Consider the following 17,870-nt stretch of genomic DNA (forward strand, 5'->3'; position numbering starts at 1 on the left):
TGCATAAAGAAGCCTAAGGTTTGAGGTAGGAAATATATTCATACTGCAACAGCACAGGGAATGGCAATTCTCAAAATAACCAGCAGGCTCTCCACCAAGTGAAAACATAGTCTTCCTGCTCAGCAGTAGGACTTCCAAAATCATGGCTGCCGAGAAGCTACAGCCACTGCTCTCAAGAGCCAAATCCCCCAGTAATGTGTGCAAGCAGACAAAATCGTGTCCTAGGCAAAGTATGGCCATCAAACACAAAAAGAACCAAATTTGAACCAAGTTACTTTACTCTCAATGCCCCTGCAGATGTGGATGAACACCTAGCAGACAATTTGAGCAAGATGCGCTCTATGCTAGAAACTGAACAAATATATCCAAGGCATACTTTTGTTTTTGCATCTGCATCCACACACTAGAAGTTCCTGCCTGATCATTATTTGTTTGAGGCTTCAGTTCTGTGCCATCTTCAACAACAGAGCTAGCTTTAGGTCCTTTCTGATTCAAACTCCAAAATAAGTAGAAGAGGAAAGACATGCCGTATGCAATACACTGTCAACTCCCAGGACTCTCTTCTTCAAAAACAAAAGAAAAGCTGCACTGACCTCAGCTGAAGTTGTTTCAATATTGATGAGAATCCACAGAACAAGAGACAGAATATCTGAGCCCTATCTCACACCAGTCTAAATCAAGGGTGACAGAGTACATTAAAGCAATGAGAGAAGAAATTAGATTAATCTTGAAGTGATTAGATTTAAAAAAAAAAACAAAACAAACAAACAAAACAAAAAAAAAACAAAAAACCTTCTCCTCACTTTTCACCCCAGATCAGCAATTCAGTAGTGTTAGTTCAAGCTGCACCTAGGTCAGTAGGCAATGACATGTGCTATCATGGCCAATTCTAACTTTTCTGTACCTTGGAGCCTGATTCTCCTCTGCCTTCTTGGCACTAAAGCTATTCCTGACTGGTGTTGAGGGAAGTGGAATTGGGTAGACTGTAAAATTAAGAAGAATGTTTGGTCATCTCTGTCTGAAATATCAAAACTCACAAGTACACTAATACTAATCAGCCTTCTTTCTGAGAGTTTAAGAAAGGCCACAGATTGAAATGACCATGAAAATCTCTCATTCAGTAAGGTGCTAGGGGCTTTAAGGGACTGCTTCAGGTTAGAAAGTTAAAGAGCCTGTGTGGCTTTCTTCAGTAATTATGCACCATGTGCAATACCACCTAGCTAAGAGATATGAAACACTGCTATGGCTAAATCTGGACAGATGCTGCCTGGGTCTGTAGCTCTCTTTGACTGAACACTTCAGGCCTTCAGTGTCCTAGACTGTTGAACAGAACTTTGAACGGGCCAAAGTAGACATTTATTAAACCAAGCAAAACAAAATACAGAGAAGCTGGGGGCCAAACTCTACAATAAGTATGGCAAGACAAAAAACTGTCAGTGGAATCATTTTGCTTTGAATCATCAGAAAAGCAGTCTGGTCAAAATTAGAACATTTATGTTGAATATATTGTTAATAGTAAAGGTTTAAATAATATTCATTAATATTATAAGTAATATAATACTATTCAATAACAACTATATACATAAAGTAACTTTAATGGTGTTTTGTTTTATTGAGTGTTCTAGTATCATAAGGTATTTTAGTACTTGTAATTTTTTTTTAATTCCACTTGCAGCAGAGTCTGTAACCACAGTTTTATTCCGATGTTGAAAGAATCTGATTCTGAAAGGGAGTTTTTCACTAAACAGACATTCTTCTTCCCAGGCAGACTTGCTCAAATCTGAATGCCCTTCCTAGACACAGTTCTTTTGGACAACAACCTCTGAATCTGCTGATCTTCTCTCATAATGGCAAACTTTACTAGAGCTTCTAAGGTATGTTTCCTCTTTAGTTCCCTCAGTTTTAACCTTCCACTCCTTTTCTCAGCTCTTGCATTTCTGGTCTTGTACCTTACAGTGATTCTTATTCTGATCACATTCTTTATTATTTCACTGAGAGGTGATTAACTATCTTTCTTTGTGGACTCCAGTCATGCCCTCTCTACAAAGATCAAAGACACTAGGCCCTCCACCTCATCACCACAACATCTCCACTTCCTTGTTACATTTCCCTCTGTTCAAACATTCTCAGTCCTTGTACTTCTTTCTGCCATGGCCCATCTCACAGAGGCAGCCTGTTGGGTCAGAGGAAAGGAAAACCATGGAGAACAGCACAAAAATCTTTCAGTACCACCATCAAGTTTTATTTAACTGTTCTGGTACTGATACTTTCAATGCTAGCTCTCTTCCTTCTCACACATGGCATCTCATTGAGATTCAGAGATTCTACAGGGGCAGATAGCTGCCAAGATAGCCCTTCAGCAGAGGACTCATTCGCAGAGAGTGCATCTTTAATAGACTCTATGGGTTTGACACATCTGCTTTCTGATATCAGTCCCGCACTTACTGCTGTTGGTAGCAGTTCCCTCCTAAGTGTTTGTGGCAGCYGCTCAACACAAAAATCATACTTTCCTGAGGATCTGAAAAATTGTAGCCAGCTGTTTTCAGTTGTTCAGTTTTCTTAAAGTTGCTCTGTCCAAAAGACTTCCCCACCACCATATCCACCCCCTTTTCCTCCTGGAATTAGTTTCAAGCATAATACACTAAGCAAAGACACCCCTGTTTACTTCTCTGTGGGAGGAATGTTTGCCAGTACAGCCTTGGGGAGTCTGACAGCATGGTTCTATTCTTGTTTCTGAGTAGGTTTCACTCTGAGCAAGTCACTTCACTTTACTGTGGACCTCCCTTCCTAACCTCATCCTTTGCCTCATTTAACAGAATTGCAAGCTCTTGTGGCAGGGACTGCATCTCATTACAGGTATTATTTGGTGTTACTGTAATGCAAATAAAAATGCACAATTCTGGCACTTGCTGCCTTGGTAACGAGAGCCAAATATTGCTATTACAGAGGAGCTGAACCACAGCATTTTCATGTCTGGTTGCCAACAGATGCAGTCAAGTAGATAACTTCAAAAAAGAATGAGTCCAGCCGGAAGAGATACCCTATTGCTCAAACTATAGCTTTAGAGAAGTATTTTACAGCAATAAGAAAACCTGGAAACAGCAAGAACTAGTTACTTCCATAAAGAATATAGTAACAAGTGTATTTACACAATGTAGTATAGTAATACAAGGAGATTTGATTTTAGAAAACTGACAGTTTGGAACATGAGGAAAGCTACTGAGTAAGGTACAGTGGCACACAGTACTGAAACTTACCAGCGGAAGAAGGCAGGGAAATTCTAGAGGACACTACAATAATGGCTCAGTTCCTCTGAAAGAGAAGAATGGGTGCAATCAGCAGATGAGTAGCTCTAAGGGGGCGCAACTCAAAGATTGCAAGAGAAAAAAAAAAGTATTGGAAAGGGCAGACATGGGGAAGCACCTATGTATCAGTAATTACCTGGCAACCAGTCACTCAGGCTCCCCAGAAGCTATATTCTAGTCATTAAATCAGTCTAAAGCCAGAGCCACTCTGGTTCCGTCAGAAGCTCCAGTGACACCGGAGAAAAGAAGGAACAGTTCACTGATAACTTTTCAGAGGGCTCCACTTCTTCCGTAACAATTTAGCCAAGTGTTGAGACTGGTTACAATCTCAGCTTTTGCCCTAGGCCTCCTGCAATCTCTGTGCGATACTGACTATTCCCTATGAATATCCCTGTCCATCCAGAACACCAGAGAATTGCTGCTGAATCCTGTGAGTAAAACCAGTTAGGGTAGGTGTTACATTGTGTAGGTGAAGCAAAAACTCTTTTAACAGGCAGCAGCACAAGGCCAGGTAAGGAAGAAAGAACTGGGATTTCCCTATGTGCATTAGGTAAGGTGATGCAATTACATTACATCTACAGATTGTGCTCCGAGATTTTTGTCTCTTTCCAAGCACTGAAAAAGATTAATTTACAAAAGAAGGAGCATTACTTGTCTCAGGTCACATCCAACATGTGCTTGGGCTCTAGCAGAATGCTTATCACACTGGCTAGCACCAGATCAGGCTCCATTTGCTTGGTACACCGAAACTGCCTGCAGCAGCTGCTGTTCAAAAGGCACCTGACTTCCTGGGCAAAGCAAAACACCATTCTTAAATTATTGCAGCAGTTGAGCTCTGGCTGAAATAGGGAGAGAATGTAGTGTTCAGCACAGTGATATAAATCAAAACAAGGAGAGACAAGAATTTCTATCAGTATAGTCCTGGAAAATGCAGTTAAACAGGACGTGATGAGATAAGACTGTGTGTGGCCTTGCACACCATCCACTCAGTTACATTTATGATAAATGAAACAGAACACAAAGTCTGGCTGCCCTAGAGAGAAGAAGAAAGAAAAAAAAAGGAAAAAAAAAAAAAAAGAAAAAAAACAGGCACATGCCCACTGAGAGGCTAGTTCTGTTCCCACTAGTCCAGGGTGGCCAATTTGGGGATTAACTGTGAGCCACAGACAGTTCACATATGGGCTATATTACAAGGTCACCAGCCAGAGACTGTGCTGACAAAATGACTACTGGGCAATCTACATCTGAACCGAGAGAGCAAATGAGCTAGCAAGGGCAGCTGAGACTGACACTGCCAGGTTGCCCTGGGATCCAACTACACACTGGGCTGGCCCCAGCCCTCAAAGGAACAGCACAATTCCTGAGGAGTCACTGTTATCTCCCATATGGGAGCTGTTCCCAGAGTTCCCATTCTCCCTGATATCCTGAGACATGTGGCATGTGTCTCTCAGCTTTCCAAACAGATGAACGTTGTGGTAGCGTGGAAAAGGTTAGCCAGGCTTATGCTAGCAGCAGTTATATTCTCAACAAACACAGAGCTGGTTAGGAAGGAATTACCCATGAAGTAGTACAATAATCATGTTCCTTTTTTATCACAGAATCATCAATAATGTTAACTAACATGTTTAAAGGAAGACTGACCCTTCAAGTACAGGCAAGTGTAGAGATTGATTAAAATGACTTAGGTCTTACCAAATCAAACTTAATGCAGATATAAATCAAACTTAGCATTTTATCAAAGAGTATTCTTTACCTTAGTATTAAGGGATAGGGAACTTAACATGAACCTAAAAAGTCTTGCTCCTAAATCCACTAAAAGTCAGTTCTCTGAAAATCTCACCATCAGACTCAAAGAGTCCCCATTTGACCTATGAAAAACCAGAGCACAAAGAGGCAAAAATCAGACTGAGGGTAAAATCCAGTCAAGAATTTCAAGACAAGAAAAGATCTTCAAAAGCAATCTGTAATTGTAAGTGCTTTAACTTCAAAGTGGCTCAGTTTTCTAAGGACTGAAGCTGAATACTTTCTGGAAATCACATATCTTTTGAGTTTACCAAGTATTCCAAAATTGAGGGACTTATAATTTGGATATTACAAAATCTGAGAGCATTAAGTGCTTGTACCCCATTCCTGCTTTCTGTTCATGATGCCTCTCATCCTCTTGTCTAGAACTCAAGGTAGATGTCCTAAAAAACTCACGACAGTGACATGCTTAGATTTCCGTGACACCAACATCAGAATTTCACATGAATTCAGAGAGGAGACAGATGTTAATCCCCTCTCAAATCTCATCTAAAGCAGTGAAAATATTCAGCTCCAAAATAATAACCAGCCTCCAACCCAAAGCAATAGCTGAACCTGGGCTGATAGTCTTTCCACAGAATATATACAAGCATTAGGCAGAGCTCATGAGCACAGCCAGATTTCCACATTTGTAGTGCTTTCAGGTAGTCTATGCTGTGTATATGTGCATCACCTTGTCCWGCAAGGGCTAAGAAGGCCCATTACTACTACTCCTCAAGACAGAAGCAAACCACACACAGGCAGACTATGTATATAAAATGGAACCCCAATTCAGTCAACCAACTAAGCATATGCCCTGACTGCAGTAGGAGTTAAGCAGGAGCTAAAAGGCGTTTGGAAATTTTCATAAGCCAATGCCTCAACGTTCTCCTAAAAGGAACAACCGTGAAACACATGCGCTCCATGAATGAGCCCTACTCATTACTGCCTACCAAGCAGCATGTTCTCCATGGACTCAGAGACCACCTCAGCTCGGAGTTGGAGTACACACATGCCATCTGGAATATGCAGCAAGCAAACATTCACTCTTTACAGCTCAAAAAGCTCAAAAGATCTTTTCTAAAGGGCTGACACTTAGGAAAGGCCACTAGATTTGTTCTTGTATAACAGAGTCTGAATCCTTCTAGCAGACAAGCAAGTGCCAGCCATTTTAGCTAGTTCTCCCACCAGTTGATAGCGGAGCTGTCCTCAACTCAGACTAGTGTAATTTTGAGGTCAGAACCCTTCCCTCTGAATTGTGACAGTAAACATACTCTTATTTCCAAATTGTTTTATACAGATTTCACAGAAAGCAAGCAAAAACCATGAGCAGTTACTCTAACTACGACCCCAACCCTCAGACTGGAAACACTAAGTAGAAAACAGGAAAAAGAAAAAGTAAAAATTGAAAAACATAAGTTAAACTTACCCCTAGATATTACAGGAAAGCACAAACCTTCTAATTTATCTCTTTGCCCTTCCAGCCCCTTCTCCCCAGGAAGGTCAGCAGGTTATATACCTTCTGCTGGATTAATCTACAGAGGAACAAGGGCAGCTAGCCAAGCTAAACTAGATTCTTAAAGGGACACAGCCAACGCAGACTTGACTCTATTTTTYAGAATATGTTATTACAAATATAAGCTGTGACCAAAAACAAAGAGTGGAAAAAGATGCTTCTTATTTAATTTTCAGTTAGATTACTAGATGGACACAATACAGCCATTTTCATTATTTGTCCTGCACAGTTATTTTCTTCTATTTGTGTAGATGTTTCACACATGAATGGGATAGGGAAAAAAACTTTCTTCTTTAATTAAAAAGATAAAGAAAGAAGTGGTAAGTAAGGAGAAAGTCCTCTTATGCAAATCTATTTCACACCTCTCTTTTCCTCCTTCCCCCCCGCCCCCAGAAGCTGACCAGATTTTCAAATCAAGGAAACCTCTCTAAATCCTGCTACTCTGGTAACCATGTGTTTATTTCAAGGACCTGTTAAGGAGAGGTATGGTCAGGTAAGATGAACTTTTACCCACATCAATAAATCACCCTTTCTTTTGTACTTTCCTATCTTAGCTAACACCAGCTCAATGCTCTCCTGACTTTTCCTTCAATTAAAGCACAGCAGTTCTGGTTACAATAGATTAGACTTTGTCTGGACATCTGTCATTAATGTTCAAAAGGAAGCACTCTGAGGACTATGGAAATTTATTTTCTCTTTAGCAACAGCAAACAGAAGCTTCAAAGGTTTATATCCAGGCTCTGAAAAGCACTCACACTCATGTCTCAGAAGCACAGCAAAGTAAAACACTTAGCTATTGGCAATCATATATTAGATATGAAGAAGGTAACTATAAAACTACAATGGAACAGAAAAACAGAGCCAGTGACTCAGCCAGTGGCACCAGGAACTGGAAAACCTGCCCCTCCCTATCAGGAAAATGTCTAATTCATATGGTGTTAAAAACAAAGGGGACTGACTGCATCATCTCCAGAAAAAGGAGGACCCAAGGGGCAGGAACAAAACAAAAAGAAAAAATTATACATCAAGAAAAAAATCCCCCCACCAATACTCTCACCGTGTAGTCTCAGATCTTGCAATGARCTCCATGCAGGCATATCACTGATTTTTTTTGTAAGGCTCTTTCCCAGATCATGGCTGTAGAAAGTAACATGTTAGGTATTTATTTAACATGGTGATTAGCATAACACAGAAACTGAGGAAGGGAGAGAGGAGTGTATCATGAACAATAAGTAGGATGAGTTTATAAATGCTACTGTAAATCTTGATAAACCTGATTGCTTTTCAATGGAGGAYAGAATTACCAAGAAGTTAGAAAAAGAAAAGAATACAGTGGATGATGTAACAGGTTTACATTTAGAATTGCATTTATTATTCTCTAAGGAAATCATAGCTGAATATTAATTTAAATTGCTTTAATAGTATTGCTTATATGATCAGTAAATTAACTAATGGCTTCAAAACTAAGAATAATGATATATACTCATGTAACTAATAGTCAAAGGGATGTCTATTGGTCTGTTGCAGGGTTCTGTGCTAGTCCAGTTTTATTATTTAACTATCTAAAAGACTATAAACAGGCATGTTAATAAAATTTGCAGACGATATAAAATAAAGTTTACAAACTCCAGTGTACAGAGACAATTAAAAGGAATTCAGATAGCTCAAAAACCAAACAAGACAAGGGAGGAAAAATATCCCAAAATAAGACTCTCTGGAAAAAGTAAGGCTCAGAAATTGAAGAAAAAACAACAGAAAAACAAAGATAAATCAAGTGAAGAAAAAGCTCTGTCAGAAGCAGGAGCTCAAAACATGCAAGAGTGAGAATGCTAAATGTGYGAGCAGTTTGCAAAGCAAATACTTCTACAAAACAATGGATGTAACTTTTGTTTGTCTGTACTGAGCTATGTGTTTCCCACAATAAAGAGATACGAATCACCTCCAACATGTGRGATATCACCTCATTCTGCAAAAAGGCAACGGACAAATTGAAGAAAACTCAGAGAAAAGTATCACAACAATCATTAGGCCCAGAATGGCAGAAGTTGAAAAATAGTAAAATCTTAGTCTGTTTAATAGTCTGTAACAACTTAGAAGGTGCAAATGCCAAAAAAAGAGAAACAACAATCATTTCAAAGAAGTGCACCAAGGCAAAAATTGTTGCAGTAGAATACAAAAAATTAGTTTGAATGTCAGGTAAACTTTCCAGATGACACTAGGCTATAGAAAAGCTGCCTATAATAATTAGTGGAAGATCCACTGTGTGATATTTAGAAAAAAAATGGACAAAGGACAAAACTTGAGCTATAGAAATGGTATGACAGATCTTTACAAAAAGGTAAACTGAATTGTTGCTTTTCTAAGATATAGTCCAGTAGCCTGGGAAGACAGAAAATCATGCGATTAGCACAGAAGTGACTACAGGCCTACTCCAAGGAACACTGATCCCAAAGAGTTGGTGTAAGATGGCAATACTGTCAGAAGAAACAGCCCAATCTTTCCCATCACTCAACTCTAGTCATTGTGCCTCATCACCCGCACATACCAGCATTTTTGTGACCATACGGTTAACCAGACTGGGGAACAGATCTGGCTGAAAACTAACTCACTAAAAGATAGGGTTATTTTTCACCTGGAGCAGCTCTCTGGCATGAGAGCTTCCTGGGTCAGTGACTAGCAATGCAAATACCCATGCCAGCAACAAAGGAAAGAAGTACCACCAGTATTGAAATGCACAATTGGAGGCTGTGTGGACAGCTTCTTTCTTTAGCAGTACCAGTCTAAAATATTTTTTGAACCATCCCTTGAACTCTGTTGTGACAGAACAAAGAGCTCAAAGATACGGCCAGGAAAACAAAATAAAACAAAACAAAACAAAAAAACCATACATGTTAATAAGGAAGGAAAGCTGTGAGGACGAGTATAGTATTATTCCAAACAGTGATAATCTCAGGCAAGCAGGAACTACTGGAGACTCTGTACTTTTCAACAGCCTTCTCAAAAATCTACTTACTTTATGAGTTCTGTAGAACAAATATCTGACTGAAAGAACATCAACTGTGATTTTATTTTAAACACAAGCAAGATTCTGTGCCTTCTTCAGAGCAGTTTTTCACAGAATTTCTGTGATATATCAACATTAAAACACATACCATAGTAATAACTTAAAATACTTTAAAGCTGACAGTGAAATTAATTCAAAATCCCCCAAAAATGTACCAGGAAGCCAATAAAGTGGGGAAATTCCTAACACCTATCATTAACAGGAATTTTCATGCACACTGATTCCTCCAGAAATCACCTCTGAGAGGCTATGACCAATGAGCAGATACTCCTATTCAGAGAAAACAGACTTGTCACACACTTGAGTTTGATCGAAAAGTCCAGACCAGGATTTTGGGAAAACTCATAAGGTGACTCTGCATGCCCTGGCTGGCTGCCTTTAAGCTCGCCTGTGAACTAAACTTGCAAAGAGAACCACTGAGTCCCTCAGAATCCGACAGCTTTCATAAAGAAACCCCTCTGTATTCACTACAGCACAGTCCAGGCTCTTCTATGTCGTGAGAAAAAACTACCACGACCAAATGTCTTTAACTTTACCGCTGATCGTTGAGCAGCCTTAACCAGGCTCTAAGCCTTGTCATCAACCATCAGTCTCTGTTTTGCCCCTGGTTCTGTCCCTCTCCCGCCTCTCCCTCTGGTCTATCCTACTATAGCAGGTCCCTATCCTACTGCCTACTTCCCCCTGCAGATGCCGAAACAACAAAATCTCCAACTCTGTCTACAGAGACAGACAGGCAGCTGAATAAATTCTCCATTCAGTTTGTACACAGACAGTGGGATCAAGTCTAGGGGAAGCCAATCCATTCTGAATGGAAGAAAACAAGAAAGAAAGAAAGAAAGAAAAAAGTTTCTCCTTCTCTCCCACCTATCCCCCTGCATCTGATAAATATTGTGTCATTTATTTGTTGAGAGGTCAGAGAGCTCATATCTTAAGGTTATAAGTGCAACTTCAGGTTAAATGAAGGCAAAACAAAGGTAGACTATTTTTAATTTCTTTAACATAAATAATATCATAAAGAACTTTACCAAAGTCCTTTTTGCTTTTTTGAGTTACACTGCTCCCTCCTGCTTCTACAAAAAAAGCAGTCTTCAGCATCACATGCAAGCAGCTGTTTAAGTTAAAATATTTATATGAGAGAAAAGATAAGTTCGGTAAGTTGTGGGTTTTTTTTTTTTTTTTTTTTTTTTTTGATTCGGTTTTAGAAATCCCTTCCTGAGGTATTCCACCAAATTTCAACTGCTCTAACTTCAAAATAACTTATGTGAGAAAACAATATTATTTCATCTTTTGAGAAATGCCATAACCCACATGCTTTCTTATGGACGAGATTTTGTTTTTTTTCCCCTCCCCAAATATCTTCCAGAATCTATAGTAAAAATCATACCCATGTGACAGAACGTCCTGATCCTCCTCTTCATCCTGCCCTCCAAAACATCTCCATAAAAGGTACTGAAATCTATTTTCCCTCATTAGAATTATTAGCAGAATTACTAGAATTACTCCCCCTTCTCTTGCTACGGTAAGCTGCCGAGTTCCCAAAGTCCCAACGCATAAACGGAACGGGGGAAGCGGCCAGCAGCCTCCATTGAGAATTTCCTGATCACTTCCTTTGTACATTTGGGCCTTTTCTGGCGCATTTGACTGGCTTCAAACGCTTCCTTTTACCTTTTATCCAGGGACCTACACCCCTTTGCCCCGTGCGACAGCGAGTGTGAAATCGCGTGTCCTGACCTGAACAAGCAGAGAGCGGCTGTTGTTCCGCAAAGGCAACGGGGACCGGGCTCAAATCCTCCTTCTGCTCCAGGACTTTCTGCCAAAAGAGCAACGAGGATTATTACTATGCGCCTGCCTGGCTCTCTCTCTCGCCTGATCCCCACCCCCGAGTCTTCAGTGGTGGGAGAAGGTTTGGGCTGGGAGAGCAGGCAGAGCAGTTTCTCACTGAACATTGCCACCGCCAAAGCAGGKAGAGAAAAAAAAGTTGCGGCGGAGCCAGCTGGAGCTGGGCTTTCGGGCTGCCCCCTCGCGGGGTCCCGCCGCAAACAATGCCGGCAGGGGATGCCGGATGGCCGAGCTGGCCGGGCAGCGGGCAGGCAAAGCAGAGGCAGCGAGCCGGAGCGGGAGCAGAGACGTAAAGCGCCCCCGGGGGAGGGGGAAGGCAACTCACCTGAAAAGCGCGAGAAGGCAGCGGGACGGCAAACTCGGGCAGCAGCGGGGAAGGAAGGAGGCGGCCAGGCAGCAGTACGGGAGGAAAAGGAAAGGTTTTTATTTCCCCTGGAGTTTGAAAGAAGGAAGTGAGGAATGCGAGGAATGCGAGTTGGTATGAAATGAACGCGGCCGAGGGAGGGGACTCCTAACGTAGAGGCTGGAACGGGGCTGGGGAGGAGACTGACCCCGGGGTGGGGAGATGAGAGAAAGGCTGAGGCGGAGTTGGGAACAAAACCCAGCGGCGATCGCCGCTCGCTAGCCTAGGGCGTATGTGACCAGGGAGGAGGGAACACGGGCAATGGCCGGAAGAAGGGGCCGGGGGAGGCGCGGGAAGGCGCTGCTYCACAAACAAGGGAGTGCAGGAAGGAAACTCCAGGCGTCCGCAAAGGAAAGGGAGGAGGGGAAGGCAGGAGCCCCAGCAAGCGCCAGGAGCAGCGGCCACACAGCCCAGGAAGCCTCCAGGAGTCAGCGCGGCGCAGAGGGCAGCGGCGGCCGAGCAGGGCGGAGAAGTTGGAGTCTATATTTGGACTGAGTCGTCCTCTCCTCGGTGGAAGAGCCGTGAAAACATTCCTGCTTGCCTGCTACTTTCCCAAACTTGAGGGCACAGACGGCGGGGGCTGCTGGAAGCCCCGCTACGCCGAAGCAGTGCCACCCGTGGCTGCGCGCGGCAGCGGCTCCTGCTGACCCCCCCTAGTCCGCCCCACAGAGCGGCGCCTCCCCCCAGTGGCCCTTTCCTGCGGGCCGGGCCCTTAGAGTCAGGCACGGCGCACATGCACAGCCTCTGCCGAGCCCCTGACAGACTTAATTTCTACCTAGCATAGTTGAGACACTACGAAACGAACCAACCGCAACAGCGTAAGAGTGGTTAGAACACTTTAATTGTACTAAGAGCGTCCTAGAAAGGAAGCGACTCGTCTAAATGGAAAGGAGTGTTCTTTCCAGCTTTTTTTTTTTTTTTTTTTTTTTTTTTTTTTTGCAGATAATTGACCTTAAACTGGCTACAGTTTTTCGGTGGGGGCTCCTCACATCCCTTCTCATCTCCCTCTATGCCTTCTCTTCCCAGTTCTTATCTACAAAACACATCTCGTTACCCATCACTGCGTTGACAACACACTGTGGCTCCGTACACACTCTGAACTGGCATAAAGCTGGCACTATCACCAAAATAGCCAGTCCCAGCTTGGTGGCACTCCTTCCTTCCTCCACCCACCCCTGTCAAACCWGCCTTGTGATAGGATTAGGCCTAGTTCAGACTAACTTAGGTCTGTTTCACTATGTAGTTGCTCTTTTCCTATCCATTTGTACAGCTTCATCTCCCAGTTAAACTTCTCTCTCATGTCTGCTTCTGCACCCCCACCCTTTCTCTGGTCTGCTTTCCTTGCAGCCATCCAGATGGAAGGCACATGCTTGTTTTCCTGGATGGCTGTTTTTATCACATCTTTCCACACTTTGCAGATACTGCCCTTTTTTTTTTTTTTATGGCAACAAATATATAGTGTGTCTTCACTATTAAAGCCCTTCATGGCCTTTTTCCTACTGTCTCTTATTCAGCAGTCACAGTCACTTACACCTTTGATCAGTTTGACAGCTTCTGCTGCCCTCCTGTTAAATTTCCATCAGCAGTCTTTCTCCTTTGCTGTTGTCATACTTGGAAATAGATCACCATAAACATCTGAAAAAGCAAAAACATAGTCAAAAACAAGCCAAGAGACTTTAGGCATTTCTGCCTACAGCATTGTAACTGTGAGCACTTTTCACTGCCTGTGTGCCTCTATCCTCTGTTTCATTTAAATGTGCACAAAAATCATCTTACCGTACAATAAATTACTCAGTTATAGGTATCTTAGTTTCTTTCTAAGTTCTGAGATCCAGCTGTAGTGGCTCCAAATTACAGTTAAGTATGACAATTAGACACTATAGCTAAGAGGCTGGAACTCCTGACTATCAAATAAGAAGCCAATCTATAATTCTGTTTCACAGGACTTTGCACAAACTCTCAGCTCTTGGCCTGTAAACCATGAGGAAAGCTTGCCTGCCTTCTGTAACAAGGACAGGAAACCTAATTCAATTACAACAACTGAGAGGTTTATACAACTATTAATATCAGCAAGAGGAAAAGTACTCTAAGTATTGTATGCATAATAGTTCTATTATACTTCAGCGAAAATGTTGCTCTTGCTACTACCAGATTCAGCAGCAAAACTTCAGTGAGAGTAGAACAGATCCATGAAAAGAACAAGAAATTATTCATTGCCTTCGATGTTCATGAGCCTATGAGCTGTTGTAGTCGGCTATGTCCGCCTTTAGGATTCATACTTAACAGTTTAATATGCTGCTTTCCTTGTTCTAAGCTCTTCTTGGGATTTCCTGGATGTTACATTTGTATGCAAAAGAAAATAAGTGGCAACTAATATTACTTAGTATACTAAGAGCAAATCATTTTCCCTCTCAACTTTACCTAATTTGTCTGAGATGGAAAAATTTGGAACAAGAGATGGTGAGCAGCTTGCATCAAAGAATAGGGTCTACACAGACAGCAGTGTCAGTTGTGTGAACCTTAGCAAGGTTCATATATCTTCCAGTGAAAATAAGAAACAAATCATTTCAACTTGGTGTTCCTCTTTGCCTTGTATTATTTCAGTTCTTGATTCAGAAATATTCTGTGTCATACTTGGCTTGTATAAAGGGTTCAGATGGAGGGTAGGAAAATGCATAAAGAACCATTCCAAAAGCCCTAGCTGGAGGCTGGGAGAAGCACTAAGAATATGGGGAAGAGAAGTGCAATTAGCTTGAAGAAAGAATCAAACAGGAATCAATAACAGCACAGGAAGACCTCCTGAGGGTGGGGAAAAAAGGAATTAGATTTTATATTCATTCTTATACTTGAGATATATGTAAAAACATCATAAAGGAAGAGAGAATTGAGAGTTATAAAGGAAAAGGGGGAGTAAGAACACAGATGAAGTATGAGAGGACAGGAAAAAACTGAGGTAGTAGGTAGTACAGGAGGAACAAAAAACCACCCACAAGTGAGAGCAAAATCCTACCAAAAAAAATTTAGAATTAGAGTTTTACAATTTATAAATTAGTTTATTTTCATTAAGATATAAAACTTATAAATACAATTCATATGGAACAGTACCTGATCAAAGAGCACTGAAGTAGTTCATCCATCTGCATAATTTGACAGAAAGGCCTAGAGGTCAGAGTGACATTGCTAAGATCATTTTTAAGTCAACAAATATCTTGAAGCCATTGCTGACTGGCCAAGGTGAAAGGATGAGTAAAGGGATGCTACCATGGCTTTCTCAGTAGAGAGAAAATGGTCTTGAGTTTAAAATTAACATCCTACCTTCAGGTCACCCCAAACTAGTGGGAGACAGCTTCTTCCATACAGTCCAAGTCAAAAGACAAATGACCCCCCAAAACAAACACACACACACGCACACACAGAAATGATCAAGACAGATTTGGAACTGATTTCTTAGTTTTTCCTGGAAGGGTAAAGGGAATGTAGAACCATCAGGCAAGAACTCAGCAAAGCATAGCTGGAAAACACTGCCAGGTCTTGTTCCCAGGCTGAAGAGCATGAAGTACACAAGCACAAAAGACATCCACAATTTGATTTCTCTTCGTTGAGCACTCTGCTGATGAGATCAGTCTCAAGACAACAGCTTCCCAGCTAATGTAGACTGGGCATCTGAGAGAGAAGCTTTTCTAGAGTTGGAGCCCCCAGCAACAACTCACAATTTACAGTTAAATACAGAGTTACACATAACTATGATTTTTTTCCCCCTGCCAATACCAAAAAAGTGCCTTTACAAATTTTCATTATTCTGAAGGAGCAAGTGATATCTACCACTCTGAGGATTCAGGAGACCAAAAACAAGTCTGGCCTTTGAGAGCATGAAACAGAGCTAGTCTACTGACAATGACAATATGCAAATTTGGAGAACACYTATTCAATGGAGGGATACAGTTTTCCTGAATCATCATGGATATGCATAATGTCACGAAATAGGCAAGCTAATAGCTGTTCTCTGCTTTAGTACACAACAGATGTGTGGACTGTGAGGCTTACCTGACAGTGTGCAGCAATTCACTCTGACGAGTCAAGGCCATTTGAATCAAGAACCATTTCATGCTAGGTCCTGCATTCTCTGTATTGTACAATCCAGCATTAAACATGAAACAGCAGGACAAATAGCAGAGCCCCATGATGCAACTTTTTTAAAAAAAAAAAAAAAAAAAAATCTTACTGCTGCTTTTGAAATACTTCTACTCTCATTTGGAAAGGGGTTTCTCCTTCCTATATTTAGATTTAAGATATTTACATAAAGTATATTTCAATAGGTCATTAATTCAGCCAGTAGGTTATTCCTAAAAATGTGGCAAATTTTACAAACAATGCACAAATTAAAAAAAAAAAAAATACACCCACAACTGATCTGCTTAGAGTCTAGATTCAGTCAGAACACTGCTTTTCAGGAATAGTACTGTAAATTGTTACAATACTATCCTCAGCCAAATTCAGTCAGATTCTATCATGTATTCAATCTCATTTTTCAAGTAGTTAAGAATAAGAGAAAGAATAGATATATAATATCACTCACTAAGGAAGGACTATTTGAGATCTGATTCTTCTTTATTTGGTAAAAAGATTGTCAAGGGATATGGAGAAATTAGAATAATGAAAGGGAACTTGACCATTAAATTTAACAGAGAACCATACTTCAGAGTAAGAGAGAAGTGGATTATTAAAATCAGTGTCTCATTCCAACTCTTTATTTCTTGAATACTATCTACAATTGCACAGAGGCATAACCCTTCTCTCTTCTCTCTCTCTCTCTCTCTCTGAATGTTGTAACAGACAACAAGATAACACAGAGCAAAATAGAATACATACCATAACTTTCCTCCTTTTTCCTGAATTAATCTCTTCAGGAACTCAGAGTAAGATCAGCAGCATCAACTTGAGGGGCACTGCTGAAGATCCAAGGTATATGGACACTAAACCACTATTTTTCTAATTCCAGCTGAACAGGTTCCAATTAGTGGCCTAAATTTCTTAGCCTGCTTTCATGAAGTATCTGTTTCAGGATTTTGAAAGCAGTGTCAATACTGACAACAAAAACATTATGCATATGCCTTGTTCTTCCACAGTACRTACAAAGAGCGCTCAGTTTCAGACAGTCTCCAAAGATCTAAGATCTGTCTACCGTTGATGACCACAATGCCATTAGGGCTGCTATTTGCTTTCTAATAAGCCTGCAGAAATTTGTCCTCCAGTTCCCTTCCATCCCCAGTGTGTTTCTCATTGCTCCATCTGGAACTCATACAACAAGATGCAGGGATGGCAGTGAGTTCCATGTTTCAAGTCTCATCTCTCTCATTCACAGGCCAATTTACTATCAAAGCTGGAAAGTCCAATAGCAAAGGCCTGGAGAGCACAGAGAGGATAATTATAGTCCAGAGTGAACACATCTTCTGCTACACGACCAAACTGCATCACAATGTAGTCAGCTGGGGAGAAAAGAAAGACTCAGAGACTAGCAATTTCATGTGAAGGCAAAAAAAAAAAAAAAAAAAAAAAAAAAAAAAGGATCATCAAAGGATCAAACAAACAAACCAAACCAGGAGTCAGACAGTACCAAATATATGCGGTTGGTGTGTCTATCCCTTCTTACCAAATTGGCCTTAAAATCTGCTCTCTAGAGTGACTGTATTGCTGGGATTATCTTCTTTCACAGAGCCAAGGCTCAAACCACTATTTGGTTGGCAGAAGGTGCCGTGTTAATCTTTTTCTTTCCCTTCAGGAGGCTTGCATTTGTCCCCTGTTTTGGTGCAGTTGTGGACACCAGCCTCTGCACCCACCCCAGAAAAAGGGAAGTCTCATATCATTTGCTTGATAGGTCAGAAGTCTCAAATATCCCTTGGGCTGAATTTCTCTATTGAGTCTCCCTTCTCTAGGGATGGTGTCCCAAACCTCACAAAATAC

General features: G+C 41.2%; 2 protein-coding genes across 10 annotated transcripts in view; both read right to left on the minus strand.

Annotated features, from left to right (window-relative positions):
- TEAD4 (TEA domain transcription factor 4) overlaps window positions 1-11,461 on the minus strand; it is a 59,469-nt gene extending 48,008 nt beyond the window's left edge. For 2 of the 3 annotated variants that reach the window (XM_085298845.1, XM_085298844.1), the window contains exon 1: window positions 7,661-7,734. In XM_085298845.1, coding sequence (XP_085154971.1) covers window positions 7,661-7,700 — 40 coding nt within the window. In that variant the 5' untranslated portion in view covers window positions 7,701-7,734. Of the gene's footprint in view, window positions 1-7,660; window positions 7,735-11,398 lie in introns of those variants that run through there. The other variant, XM_085298846.1, reaches the window with a different exon arrangement.
- A 2,003-nt stretch (window positions 11,462-13,464) lies between these two features.
- TULP3 (TUB like protein 3) overlaps window positions 13,465-17,870 on the minus strand; it is a 36,695-nt gene continuing 32,289 nt past the window's right edge. Inside the window, exons 11-14 of one of the 7 annotated variants that reach the window (XR_014895063.1) lie at window positions 16,779-17,395; window positions 15,954-16,097; window positions 15,015-15,046; window positions 13,470-13,544 (exon numbers count right to left, since the gene is read on the minus strand). Coding sequence is in view for 1 of the 7 variants with exons in the window: in XM_085298843.1 (XP_085154969.1) it covers window positions 17,262-17,395 (134 nt within the window). In the remaining 6 variants the exon portion in view is untranslated. The other 6 variants (XR_014895061.1, XR_014895059.1, XR_014895062.1 and 3 more) reach the window with 6 other exon arrangements.

The sequence above is a fragment of the Rhea americana genome, unplaced genomic scaffold (assembly GCF_003343005.1).
Source record: "Rhea americana isolate MKP2758 unplaced genomic scaffold, rheAme1 scaffold_142, whole genome shotgun sequence".
Classification (NCBI taxonomy): domain Eukaryota; kingdom Metazoa; phylum Chordata; class Aves; order Rheiformes; family Rheidae; genus Rhea; species Rhea americana.